The sequence below is a fragment of the Budorcas taxicolor genome, chromosome 11 (genome assembly GCF_023091745.1).
Source record: "Budorcas taxicolor isolate Tak-1 chromosome 11, Takin1.1, whole genome shotgun sequence".
Lineage (NCBI taxonomy): Eukaryota > Metazoa > Chordata > Mammalia > Artiodactyla > Bovidae > Budorcas > Budorcas taxicolor.
This window is the reverse complement of record NC_068920.1, coordinates 30,244,617-30,257,781: the sequence shown is the minus strand read 5'-3', so window position 1 is coordinate 30,257,781 and position 13,165 is coordinate 30,244,617. Positions and strand designations below refer to the sequence as shown.

The 13,165-nt window shown below is 40.6% G+C and overlaps 1 protein-coding gene across 1 annotated transcript in view; it reads right to left on the bottom strand.

Annotated features, from left to right (window-relative positions):
- The window catches only part of ZKSCAN8 (zinc finger with KRAB and SCAN domains 8), a 52,985-nt gene that overhangs the window by 20,607 nt on the left and 19,213 nt on the right, over window positions 1–13,165 (bottom strand). Inside the window, exons 7-8 of the mRNA XM_052648166.1 lie at window positions 9,113–9,118; window positions 3,309–3,975 (exon numbers count right to left, since the gene is read on the bottom strand). Coding sequence (XP_052504126.1) covers window positions 3,309–3,975; window positions 9,113–9,118 — 673 coding nt within the window. The remainder of the gene's footprint in view (window positions 1–3,308; window positions 3,976–9,112; window positions 9,119–13,165) is intronic.

Genomic DNA, 13,165 nt, shown 5'->3' with positions numbered 1-13,165 from the left:
GGTTGATCATGATATTAGCACCTTTTCTCCAGAGGCAGAAAAAGTGTCAAATGTGACATATATGAGAGTAGCCTAAAAAGAGAAGTTACAAAAAACAAAAATCTTTCTGTGCTTAAGTTCTAAGTAAGAAAATACACTTGCTTTTCCTTTAATTGCAGCTTTTCAGTATTTTCTTCTTTGTTTCTTGGGTTTATTTTACTGTGCTCTAAGATCTCAAAAGGGATGTTTAGAGCAATTTTTTTTTTTCAGCTTTGCTTTTATTCTAAATATAGCATCTAAACTTTTAAATGAAATAATTTAACCTAAGGAGCCTGAAAAAGTACCTGGAACAGATTAGATAAATGTAAACTACTCATTATTAGTATTATCACTAATGTAAGGCAGAAAGGAGGAACTCGTGCAGAGACTCATTTATTCAAGAGCTCTTGTGAACATAACAATACATGAAGTAGTAGACTAAAACAGAAGTCATCACATAACAAAGCATTTTACAATCTATTTGGAGAGATTATAAAAATCTCAAAGCTGTAGGGGATATCAGAGAATACCTGGCCTCTCTCCTTATTTTTAAGGATGTAAAACTGAGACCCAGCCAGGTGGATTAGCCTAAGTAATCCTAAATGGATTAACTCTAAAAGTTACTTAGAGGTAAAGACAGATTGAGAATGCTGCTGCTGCTAAGTCGCTTCAGTCGTGTCCGACTCTGTGCGACCCCATAGATGGCAGCCCACCAGGCTCCCCCGTCCCTGGGATTCTCCAGGCAAGAACACTGGAGTGGGTTGCCATTTCCTTCTCCAATGCATGAAAGTGGAAAGTGAAAGTGAAGTCGCTCAGTTGTGTCTGACTCCTAGCTACCCCATGGACTGCAGCTTACCAGGCTCCTCCATCCATGGGATTTTCCAGGCAAGAGTACTGGAGTGGGTTGCCATTACCTTCTCCCAGATTGTGACTGAAGACTTAAAGACTTTAACGTTTTTACCAGCACAGTGTGTTAGTCACTTAGTTGTGTTCGACTCTTTGTGACCTTGTGGACTGTAGCCTACCAGGCTTCGCTGTCCATGGAATTCTCCAGGAAAGAATACTGGAGTGGGTTGTCATTTCCTTCTCCAGGGGACCTTCTCAACCTTTTAAGGCCCACTGTAGTACGTAAACAACCTTCAGATTAAACTTTCATAGTGTAGCACAGTGGTTAAGAAAAAAGATTGTCAAGTTAAACTTCTGGTTTCAATTCCTTGCTAAACGATTTCTAGCTGCATGACCTTGGACAAATTACTTAATGTCTCAGTTTCTCAATTTCTTTAGCTGTAAAATGGGAGTATAGTTAAGTCCCCTACATAGAAATGAGTTCCATTCTAAAAGCATGTTTTTAAGTCCAGTTTGTTCTTAAGTCCAACAAAGTTAGCCTAGGTATTCGACTAACAGTCGGCTATATAATACTGTACTGTAATAGGTTTATAATACCTTCCACACAAATAATACATAAAAAACAAACAAAAAGTAAAACATTTTAATATTATAGTACAGTATCTTGAAAAGTACAGTACAGCAACAGTTATATCACTGCTGCTTTTATGCTTGCTTCTGGACATTTTGGGCTTGAAATAAAGATACTATACTACTGTACTCTATACAGTAAAGTACGCAAAAGCATAACCGCTTGTAGAGGATGCACATACATGACAATGTACATAAGACAGGTGAACTACCTTACATGACTGGGACAAAGTCAATTGTTAGGTAGGTAAGAAGTCCGGGGGGGGGGGGGGTGGGTGGGGAGGAGGGGAAAGGGGTCTGGAGCTCTTGAAGAGTCATGTTTCTCCTGCTTGAGAACCTTCTGACTAATCCTGTAATCTTAAAATGTAAATTGTGGGAGTGGGTCTATTAAGACATTTCTATTGTTAGTTCTAATCCTGTCATCTTAAAATGTAAGTGGTGGGAATGAACTTTACAATCTTGGAGACATTCTTTTGATTTACTGTAATAATTGAAAAAGTATATAGCTTTCTTGCTAAGACAAGTGAGGGGGCACTCTCTGCCTGCTTCTGATGTCTATGTCAGAGTTGTCTCTGTCCTTTTTTACTGTAATAAAACTTCTGCCACACAAGAGCCAAGTGGTCAAGCCTGGTCCCTGATCCTGAAACTAAATTTTCTTCTTTGGAGATCACGAATCCAACACTATTCATCGTAAGCTATCAACTGGACATGTGCATGCATGTTCAAATCTTTGAAAGTTTGCAATGTGAAGGTTCATATGTAGGGGACTTACCGTATAGTAGTATGTATGTCATATCATTATTTTTTTATTGAGAAAAATACACATATAAGGCACTCAGAGAAAGCCCAGGCACAGAAAGCATTGTATAAACATTGGCCAAAATGGTAGGTAGATACACTATTTCAACGAGACAGATTATGTTACTTTCCGTAGTTATTCACTGTCGTCTATATAAGCTTTACTTTTTTTCGACCATATGGATAGGGAAAAAAAGCTTGGTTAGCTGACTTGCTTTGCCTAACAAAACCTAAGGGATATGACATATGCTCCTCCTGAGTAGATGCTTTAAAAGTCATCATGTGGTCCTACCTCTGTTTTTCTTTTGCCATAAGTGTAGCATATTCAAGGCAGAAATACTCTTCTGGCCTGGATCCTAGAGCAGTGAGAATGTGTTGCATTATAACACAAGCAAAAATGAAACACAGTCAAGCCTTTAATTACTTACTGCAATAGCATTAGCAAGAGGCCCAACAAGAAAAAAGTGCTGGCTCCTGCAGTGCTTTTTATTCTCATCCATGGAACAGCGGCAGGCAAGGGTCAGGTGAATCAGGACAGGTGTGGGGATTGTCTCACTGCCAAGACGGCACCAAAGAAAGACTCCAATATTTCCAGATTCAAAGAGGATATGTTAGTTTCCACCAACCAACATCACTTCCAATTTCAAAATCTAATGTTTCATCTATAAACTGGTAGCAACAATAACAACAAAATGTTTGCACATAAAAAAAGTAAAAATTATGTTGGAAATACTGAGGTTGCACTTACTAAACCACGACAAACTACATTATTTACCTTATGATTTGTAAAGCTGCATTCTCAGAAGCGGGTATGAGAGTGACTGAGTCGATCATTATAATGGTGAAGTCATTTTTCACTGACTTCTCATTTCTCTGATATTCCAAGAAACTGAAGTGTCAACTAAAGCATTAACTCTTGTCATACCCTTCTTCTGGTGACAACTTCTGACTTGGGAAAAAAAAAAAGGCCTTTGTAATGTCTTCACCATGTAAGTCATTGATCACACTTTCCTTCAGTGTGTATTTTCTGGTGTTTAGTAAGATTAGAGCTCCCACGGAATGCTTTCCCACACTCACCACACTCATATGGTTTCTCTCCAGTATGGATTCTCTGGTGATGAATAAGCGTTGAGATTTGGCTGAAAGCTTTTCTGCATTCTCCACACTTATAGGGCTTTTTTCCAGAATGAATCCTCTGATGATTAATAAGGGCTGAGTTCACATAGAAGGCCTTCCCACACTCCTTACACTCATATGGCTTCTCTCCTGTGTGGATTCTCTGATGTTTGATAAGGGCTGAACTCACACTGAAGGCCTTCCCACACTCATCACACTCATAAGATTTCTCACCAGAGTGGATTCTCTGATGTTTGATGAGGTCTGAGCTCACACTAAATGCTTTGCCACATTCATTACATTCATAGGGTTTCTCTCCATTGTGGATTCTCTGATGTATAATCAGGTGTGCCCTCACACTGAAAGCTTTCCTACACTCATTACAAGTATAGGGTTTCTCACCAGTGTGGATTCTTTCATGCACAGTGAGAGTTGAGCGTACACTGAAGGCTTTTCCACAGTGATCACACTCATAGGGTTTCTCTCCAGTGTGGATTCTCTGATGTCGAACAAGGCCTGAGCTCTGAGCAAACTTCTTTCCACATTCACTGCATGTATACCGTCTTTCTTCTGCAGACCTCGCCCCATGACTTTCTAATTGGTCCTCATACCAGTTATAAGAAGCTTTTTCATTCTCAAGAATCTGTAAAGTATCCCCATTATATGTGCTGGGGACCTTCTGGTGTGGATCCATCCTTACAAAAATCTTCCCTTCAGAATTAACACCTTGTTCATACCTTTGGCCTTGATTCCTGAAACAATAAACACACCTTTCAAATGTGATTTATTCCCTGCAGCTAAAGCAATATGACCTGGGTTTGATCCCTGGGTGGGAAGATGCCCTGGAGAAGGGAATGGCTACCCACTCCAGTATTCTTGCCTGGAGAATTCCATGGACAGAGGAGCCTGGTTGGCTACAGTTCATGGGTTTGGAAGAGTCAGATATGTCTAAGCAACTTAAAAAAGCAATATGATGTGATAAAGACTTAACTAGGACTCTCAAACATGTTCCACAAACCTAGGACACACCGATCAAATGTGGTCAAATCAAATGTTTTTATTCATTTGGTACTACCACAAAACTCCTGGAATGAACACCTGACTAATATACTATTTAAATATATACTTTAAAAAGGCAACTCAAACAAAATCTGGGCTATAAGTGAGTATATAAAATAACATAGTTTCTACTTAAAAAGACTTTTTGTCATATTTAATTAAATTGGGAAAGAAGATAGGAGTTGAAGAGATTTGCAGATAGTAGAACAGATGAAGGAACACAGGAATAGAGAAGGCAAAAAATTAGAAATTCAACTGATATTGAATTAATTTGGGGAAACAACAATAACATCATCATTGTTTTACCACTCACAAGTCCACACTATTTGTGTTGGAAGAGAGATACAGTGATTAAATAAGCTCTGTCTATTGCTACCACTGTTACTGCTACAGCTGATGAGGCTACGGCAGACAGCATTTTAGCAACAGGGATGTTTTGTCTCCTCTGGAATTGCGACAGAATAGATCCTCCATCTCTCCAAAGAAGGGTCCTTTCCATCTTTGTAATTTAGACCAATGTGTAGATAATGTGTTGGATGGTTCCCATTCTCTTATATCCTGACAACAATACTTCATCAGTTCTATCTCCAAGCTTAATAAAACTTTTGCTTCAAACTCAAATTCCACAAATTATCACCCTCTGCCTTTTTCCATTTTACAAGTTGTTTTATGTGTCAACAGTCATAAGTTGACAGTGTGAACTCTTGATAAGAATGGCATTTCACCTCTGTGGTCTTCCTCCCCCAAACCTCTAACCTCAGTATAGTAATGAGAAAAACATCAGTCAAATTTCAACTGAGTGGCATCCTACAAAAAACCTGACAAGTATGTCTCAAAAATGTCAAGGTCATCAGAACTAAGGGAAGTGTGAGAAAGTGTCACAACCAACAGGAACACGTGGAGATATGACAATTAAATGTAACATGGTATGCTGGCTGGGATCCTAGAATAGAGAAAGGACATTAGGTAAAAACTAAGGAAGTGTGAATAAAGTATGGACTTTAATAATAATAATATGCAATAGTAACTCAAGAGTTGTGATAAATATATTACATAAGGTAAGATGTTAACTATAGGGAAACTAAGTGGGGGGGGGGGTGGATATAAGAACTCTCTGTACTTCTTTCACAATTTTTCTGTAAATCTAAAATGACCAGATCTCAGAAACTACTCCAAAAGTTTTATTAAAAAATTTGTCTATGTTTTTGAACAGGTAATATAATTCAAAAGTCAAAATGATCTAAAAAGATACAGAAATAACTTGTTTCCACCTTGATTCCCCGTTTGCCACCTCCACAGGTAGCCAATTTTATTAGTTTCCTGCATCTTTCTAATGTTTCTTTACACAAACATGTATATTTTAAGCCTCTAACTTCCTTTCAGTTTCAAGACCTACAAATGAGTCACAAGTTTATTGTCACATGGACACTACATTCCACATGGCTTAGGAACTGTGCCGTTTATTTCTAAGTGATGCTGTTTTATCAAGTTTCTCTGAACAGTAAGTAGCTCTTTGGCAATACTGAAAAAGGCTCACTTGGTGCACAGTTCACATTCAAATGAACCTTTGCCCAAAGTCCAGAAATGAGGTTACCATGGAGCACATGGTACAAGTTGCTTTGTCCTTAGCAAAACATGTAGAACTCCTAGTCCTACCCAAAGCCCCTTTGATCTGTAGCTTTTCACACCTGAATTAGCCTTTCCTGTGGCTGCTTCAGTGTGCTGTCTTTTTTCCTCTGAGCCCCAAATTGCTGACATCGACTTAAGGCAACTATAAAGGATAATAAATACAATATTTTTCTGAATTATCTTAAGGCTATAACTATGTATAAAGTACCTCTCTGATGTTGTTATCAGTTACTTTAACATTTTTAATGTCAAAGAAAAGGTATCAAGAAAAAAGAGGGATATTTGCTCTCATCTTTTAAACAGAAGAAAACGGCTGGAGGCGGAGGGGAAATGCAATGTAGATATCAAAAGAAAGGAACTTTCATGAATGTTCAGCTAAGCTGAGTTTTTTTCTTTGAGGCAAATGAAAATATTTCAAGAACATCCAAATAAAACTGTTGAGTGTCGGTAAGCTAATAAAGTTATCACAACAAAGCAGAGCTGGGGACACAGGGTCAAGAGAAAAGATCTCCATTCTCCGACTCCCCTTCCTCGCACCCAAAAATAGGGCTTCGCCAGAAAAGCGAGGAGGGGCTCCAGCGACTGTTAGGCCTCCGGGCCTCTGAAACGTTGTAGGGGAATTTCCGGTGCCAGTATGGCCAGTATGTCCTCCCCAAAGGACAGGGAGGAGGGAAAGGACAGGAAAAGAAGGCGTCGGAGGAAAAGGACAGGAAAAAGGGACGAGGGAAAGGAAAAGGGAGTAAAAAAGGGAGATGTGTGGGAAGAAGAGGCAGAGAGAGGAGGGGCGGCAGAGTGAGGGGCAGTTCTCCAGGTGGAGAGCTTAGTAACCACCCACCTCGGGGGTCCTTCGCCCAAGAGCTTACTCCATACCCAGGAGAAAGTCGAAGAAGTCTCACCCGGAAAACCGTGCTTTGCCGAACCAAGAGGCCTTTGATGCCTGCAGTGTCCTCCTGAGGTCGACTTCCGCAGAACCCCACCCCAGACACCAAGTCGTCCACTCTAGGATCCTGGAGGCTTCCCTCTCAGTGCTTCGTGAGAGGAATCTCTGAAAGGAGCAAGAGAGGAAAAGATTCTATTTATATAGAAAAAAAGCATTTAAGGCTTTTTAGCTCTTTTAATCCTGGGTGGCACAGTGGTAAAGAACTGCCTGCCAATGTTAGAGACGCAAGAGACTGGGTTCAGTCCCGGGGTGGGTAACATCCTCTGGAGGAGGAAAGGACAACCTGCTCCTGTATTCTTGCCTGGAGAATCCGATGGACAGAGGAGCCTGGCGGGCTACAATCCATGGGCTCACAAAGAGTGGGACAAACCTGAGCTACTGAGCACACACAGACATAAACTTGCAGGGCAGACGTTACAGTCATCCTCTCATATATAAGAAATCTGAGAAACAGATAAATTTTCTGAGGTTGGGCAACTAATAAGAGAGCAGAGATGAAATTTGAACCTAGATCTGTTTAGTCCCTACTCCTTTCACTTGCCACCCAGGGGAACCAGTGAATGGATCTTCAAGGCTTAGGTCTCAGAAAGTAATTCTTACATTGGTTTGTAAACTTAACACTATTCCAATAAAATATGACTTTTTAATAAGTAGATTTTAAAGTTAATATAGAAAACTAAACAAGCAAGACTCTGCATGGAAAAGCTGAAGAAGAAGGGCAATGAAGGGGCAGTTGTAAGGCAAGTGCAGAGAAAAAGAAAGCGAGCTGGGAAGTCAGGAAAGAAGAGGGAAATTTATTAGAGGGACATGACAGAGTGACTGGCCCTTAAAGAGAACCAGTGTCCTCCCTTTCTGATGGGGTCTCTCTTATACCCTGCCAATGAAAAATTCTCTGAAGGGATGGTTAATTTTTAGCCTGTAGTTGAGTCCTGTGGTCACATAGCTGGAGGTCTGGAAACTGGTGGTTTCATAGCTTTGAGAAGGTAGGTGCTAGTGAGAAATCAGAATGTTGTTTGGTCAATTTCGTCAGTCTCAAGGATCACTGTGATTTTATTCTTTGTTTGCGAAGTTAACATAATGAGCCACCTTAATAATGAGACCCTATATGGGCCCTCGGAGAAGGCAATGGCACCCCACTCCAGTACTCTTGCCTGGAAAATCCTATGGACAGAGGAGCCTGGTAGGCTACAATCCATGCGGTCGCTAAGAGTCGGATACCACTGAGTGACTTCACTTTCACTTTTCACTTTCATGCATTGGAGAAGGAAATGGCAACCCACTCCAGTGTTCTTGCCTGGAGAATCCCAGGGACAGGGGAGCCTGGTGGGCTGCCGTCTATGGGGTTGCACAGAGTCGGACACGACTGAAGTGACTTAGTAGCATGCGGGCCCTATCAGCAGATGCTCTAAAGAATTTTAAACATGTATTACACAGCCTCAATAATTAAAGTGTGGCACTGGTGAGCAAGATAGATGTAAGGGAGATCTTACATCCAGATCTTCAGAAAACTACAGAATGTCGAAGTTTTAACACTTAATAATTCTCCAGTAGGGAGATTACTATAGGAAGAAGGGTCCCTATAATTAATATTTCAATGGTATATTCCTGGCTAGGATCTGGAGAGACTGTGGTTCTCCTGCTGCTGCCAGAGTTGACGTTTACTAATAGATCACTTTACTGTGTGCAAGAACTGGGACCTAGAAAAAAACATGTGAAATTACGAGAGAATCACTGTATAACCAAATAAATCAGCAGAGTAGGGCAAGTTCCAGGAAAGTAAGGAGAGGAAGAAATCAGTACAACAAATATCTAGATAGCACTTCTTATGTACTACGTAATGTTCATGCAATGTAAAAGGCAGGTGCTTTTATCATCATTTACAGATGAGGAAGTGGAAGCATAGACAGTCCAACTTTAGACTTGCATGCCTAAAACGTAGGGAAAAATAAGAATCACTAACAGGCTAAAAGTTTTAAGATAACAATAAATACCTCTCCTTTGCTGCCCTATCTTCTAGGTTTATCCAACTCCCTCTTGAGGTCCTCCAACTTAGCCACCTTCCCAACCCTCTCTCACCACCCGCTTCCCACAATGTGGCTCCCATTCCCAGACCTGGAACTCAGCAGAAGAGTCAGGAACCGGCCTCAGTCATTATCAAATGAGCTGCAGGAGCCAGCTCAGAGCAGAGTTTTCTAATAACAGAATCTTTGGAACCAACAAAAGCAGCTCTTCTAAAAATTCAGACAGGCAGCTTTCTTGTAACTGGAGAGTCTGCAATTCAGTAAGATTCCTCGCGAGGGCCTCCCTTTTCTGCAATACTTCTGTAAAAGAAACATTAATTTACTCAAAGAGAAAGCAGACAGCCACAGCTGTTATGCTGTTACTCTAATTACTGAGAGTTATGGACGGAAAAATTATTGCTAAAGGGGAACGGCCATTATTTATTGCCAAGCTGAAATAAAGACGTATTCTGCATTCTAAGGGAAATATGGACACAGAATGCAGTTGTGGAAGAGGAAACTTCTCCTAAATTCAGATCTCCTAGTACTTATTTCCAATCATTTGCTGTTTCTCCCTTTTGTTTGGGATGGCAAGCTGAGGGATTTGGTGGGCATTGATTCCAAATGTACCACGTGTACACGTTGTTAATGTGGTTCAATAAAACTCTGAAGACTTCAGGAAAGATTGGGGTTATAATCCCAAGAGTAGTTCCAAATATGTACTCCAGCAGCAGTAAATCGTTAAGAAAAACCCTTCCCCGGGAGGTTGCATCTGGGGTTATTGCTCACCGTCCCGCCTCTCGAGGTTCACGCCCACGATCCACCCCGGCCCGTCCAGGGAGAGGGAATCCAAGAGATTGCACCTGAGCAGTGCCCACCACACTACCGTCCAAGAGCAAAGGACCCTACTGTAGTCAGAGAAGCAACCAGCTCCGAGACTTCCTCGTGGGCGGAAGTCTCTCATTACTTCCGGGGCGGGGCCTCGCTTGCATCCTGACTGGTAGTCGTGGGTTCGGGGGCTGGCGGCAGGTTTCGTCCTTGCTTATTTTTGCGAGAGCCTTTGACCCGAGTTTTCCTGATTCGCAATCCCTGCCTCACCCATCACAAAGGTGATTTTTTACTTCCTGATTTTACCCAGGGTAGGACCAGCCTTGAATATTGGAATTTAAAGACTGAAGCTGGGAAAGGACATCTCCAGTGTTGCTGCTGCTAAGTCGCTTCAGTCGTGTCCGACTCTGTGCGACCCCATAGACGGCAGCCAACCAGGCTCCCCCGTCCCTGGGATTCTCCAGGCAAGAACACTGGAGTGGGTTGCCATTTCCTTCTCCGATGCATGAAAGTGAAAAGTGAAAGTGAAGTCGCTCATTCCTAAACCGACACACTGGACGGCAGGAGCTCCGGTTTTCATTGTTAGTGTTCTGAATGCCAATACTGCACATCCTATGTGCTTTCTCCAAGATTACGGACCGACCTGAGAGCAAGACCTTCAAAAAGGGGTTGCAATAATGCAAAATCCCTTGGACTACTCAGGCGTTCATTAAAGAACTCAAGACACCAGTGTACTGGTTTGGACATACAAGCTGATAAAAGTAATAATTCGTAAAATGAAACACTACAAGAGGCGGCACTAAGTATGAATACATTCTATGGCACTGTATGAATCAAGAACATAAAACAAGGGTCATAACTAGTCAAAGAAGCAAAGCCTCCAGAAGCCTGGATTCTGTTTCCACCTGTACCATTAACTTAATGGATCACCTGGTGGAAGCCACATGACCTCTTAGGACCTTCCCTTACAGAATAATGGACTGGAAAATGATTTCAAGTCACTTCCAAACCTAGCATTCTACAGACTAATTAAACACATCAGAGCAGTTATTTCTTTGATGTATTACATACTTATTTTTCTCTGAGATTGATCCTTTTACAATCTGTCAAAAGTACCACTGAGTTGCAAAAAGAGACTAGTTTTTAAAAAGTTGTCTTTTACACTACTTAATTTCTTAATTGTATTTCTGACTAGCCATATATCCCCCTACAAGTATCTTCTTAAGCAGGATTAAGAGAGTATGTTAAAAACTTCATGTGGGTCTGCTTGGGGTTTTCTTAGGAAGTTAGCAGTCATTCCTGTCTAGTGGCTGCCCAAGGGGTGGTTAAGGGTCATGTGTTGTCCCCAAAGCTAAATCTTTGATTTGTAGGCTCCCTGTTAAAGAGGCCCCAGTGTTTTATCTTTCATTTTATGGGAAAAAACAAGATACAGAAGGCTAAAACTAGACTTGTACTCCTACAACACCTTCCACTTTGGAAGGCAGATCTGATGCTGAGAGCAACCTTAAAACATACATGTATGTTGCTGTGAACTCCAAACATTGAGGCTTTCATAATATTACAGACTATAAAATATATAAACAGATTCTCATAAAGCTTGGCATAGCTGATTTTTCTAATAGTAAAAAAAAAACCTAGTATTTTCTCTCTCTTCTTTTTCCTATATACCTTAAATATACCTAGACTAGGGTTTCTCAGGCACTGTCAAACATATGGAAGTTCGGGAATGTTTTCTTTTGTGGGGGCTGTCCTGTGCACGCAGAATGTTTAGCAACATCTCTAGCCTCTATCCATTAGATGCCAGTGGTATCCCAGTCATCCCTTGATAGTACAACCAAAACTCTCCAGACATTGCTAAATTTCTCCAGTTAGGAACCAATGGTCTACTTGAGATACAAAAAGCCTATTTTCAAGCACTTTTGCAATGATAAGCAGTAATCTTTAGTTTCCTATTTCCTTCTTAACCAACAAACAAATCTGAACAAATGAAGTTTCACGTTTCAACTTTTCACACATACCCTAACGTTAAATTTTTTTGTCTTCCATCTTGAAAGCAGTTATTGATGTATAATGCAAACGGGTCTGTGCATAAAATGAAGAGACATATATCCTTGAAAGCAGTGTAAATATTTCTGTAGATAGAAATATTGCACCATAAACAATGCACACAATAATTTGACAAGCATTTATTAAACGCCTACTATGTGCTCAGCACTGTACTAGGCACTAAGGGGTGCAGAGATACAAATGTAAAAGTTATTATTCCTGCCCTCAAGGAGCTTACAATTTAATTTTGGAAATAAATACAAACATGAAACTACAATACAGAGTGCTAGAAAATAATTACAAAACAACATATTAGTAAGTACATGGACCACACTACAAACTTACAGGATCAGTGCTGAGGCAGCACAGAGTTAGGGAGGTCTCAGTGAGGTGAAATCATCAGGGAGAGCTCACTCAGAAGATATAATGGAAGCCAGGCTTTGAAGGGAGTAATGAACGTGAGCTGGGGCCGAAGAGAAATCTAAGCGAAAAAAGGCACAGAGGCAAGGGCTTTATAAGAGACATCAGTGGAAGGTCACAGAAGTGAATGATGAATCAAGGTGAATACGCTAGAGAGAAATGAGGCTGAGGCAGATTAAACATGAGGACAAGGTAATAGAGGACAAGGTCCTATCACTGCTCTGATAGGAATGACCTGATGTGAAAACTATCTTGATTATCTTGTGAAATGCGACAGAAAAATGGAGTTTGAGGAGGACAATCTTGGAAGCAAACAAGGTGGGGATGTTGGGAGCAAGGAAACTGAAAAGCAAGAATTACAATAACCTGGGCCTCAGATGATATGGATCTGCAGAGAAGGATACGAAGAAATGGCAGAAACATGGGAAGGAAAAAAAAAAAATCCAGCCTCAAGGAGAAAACTAAGAATTGGAACAACTTAACAAGATATTGGACATCAACAGTGAAAACCAGAAAAGGACTAAAAGACCACTCAAACACTGGGATAAGAAATAGGAAGGGTAGTGAGTCTGTTAAGGATAAAGATGTTAACCAAAGACGCCTATTTAAAAGGAAAATGTTGTTTGGGGACACAGTAATGAGTCCTGTCTCCATATACCAAGTTATATAAGTACCTGTGGAAAAGTTCACAAGTTAAGAGACAACCCATAGGGTAGAAAATATTGTTATTGAAATATAGAAGTATAAATAATCCAAATGGATAAAGAGGAGTATAGAAAAGTGAATAAAATTAAGACAAGGATATTTTTTCCAGTGGAGAGGAGGGGAAAAAACA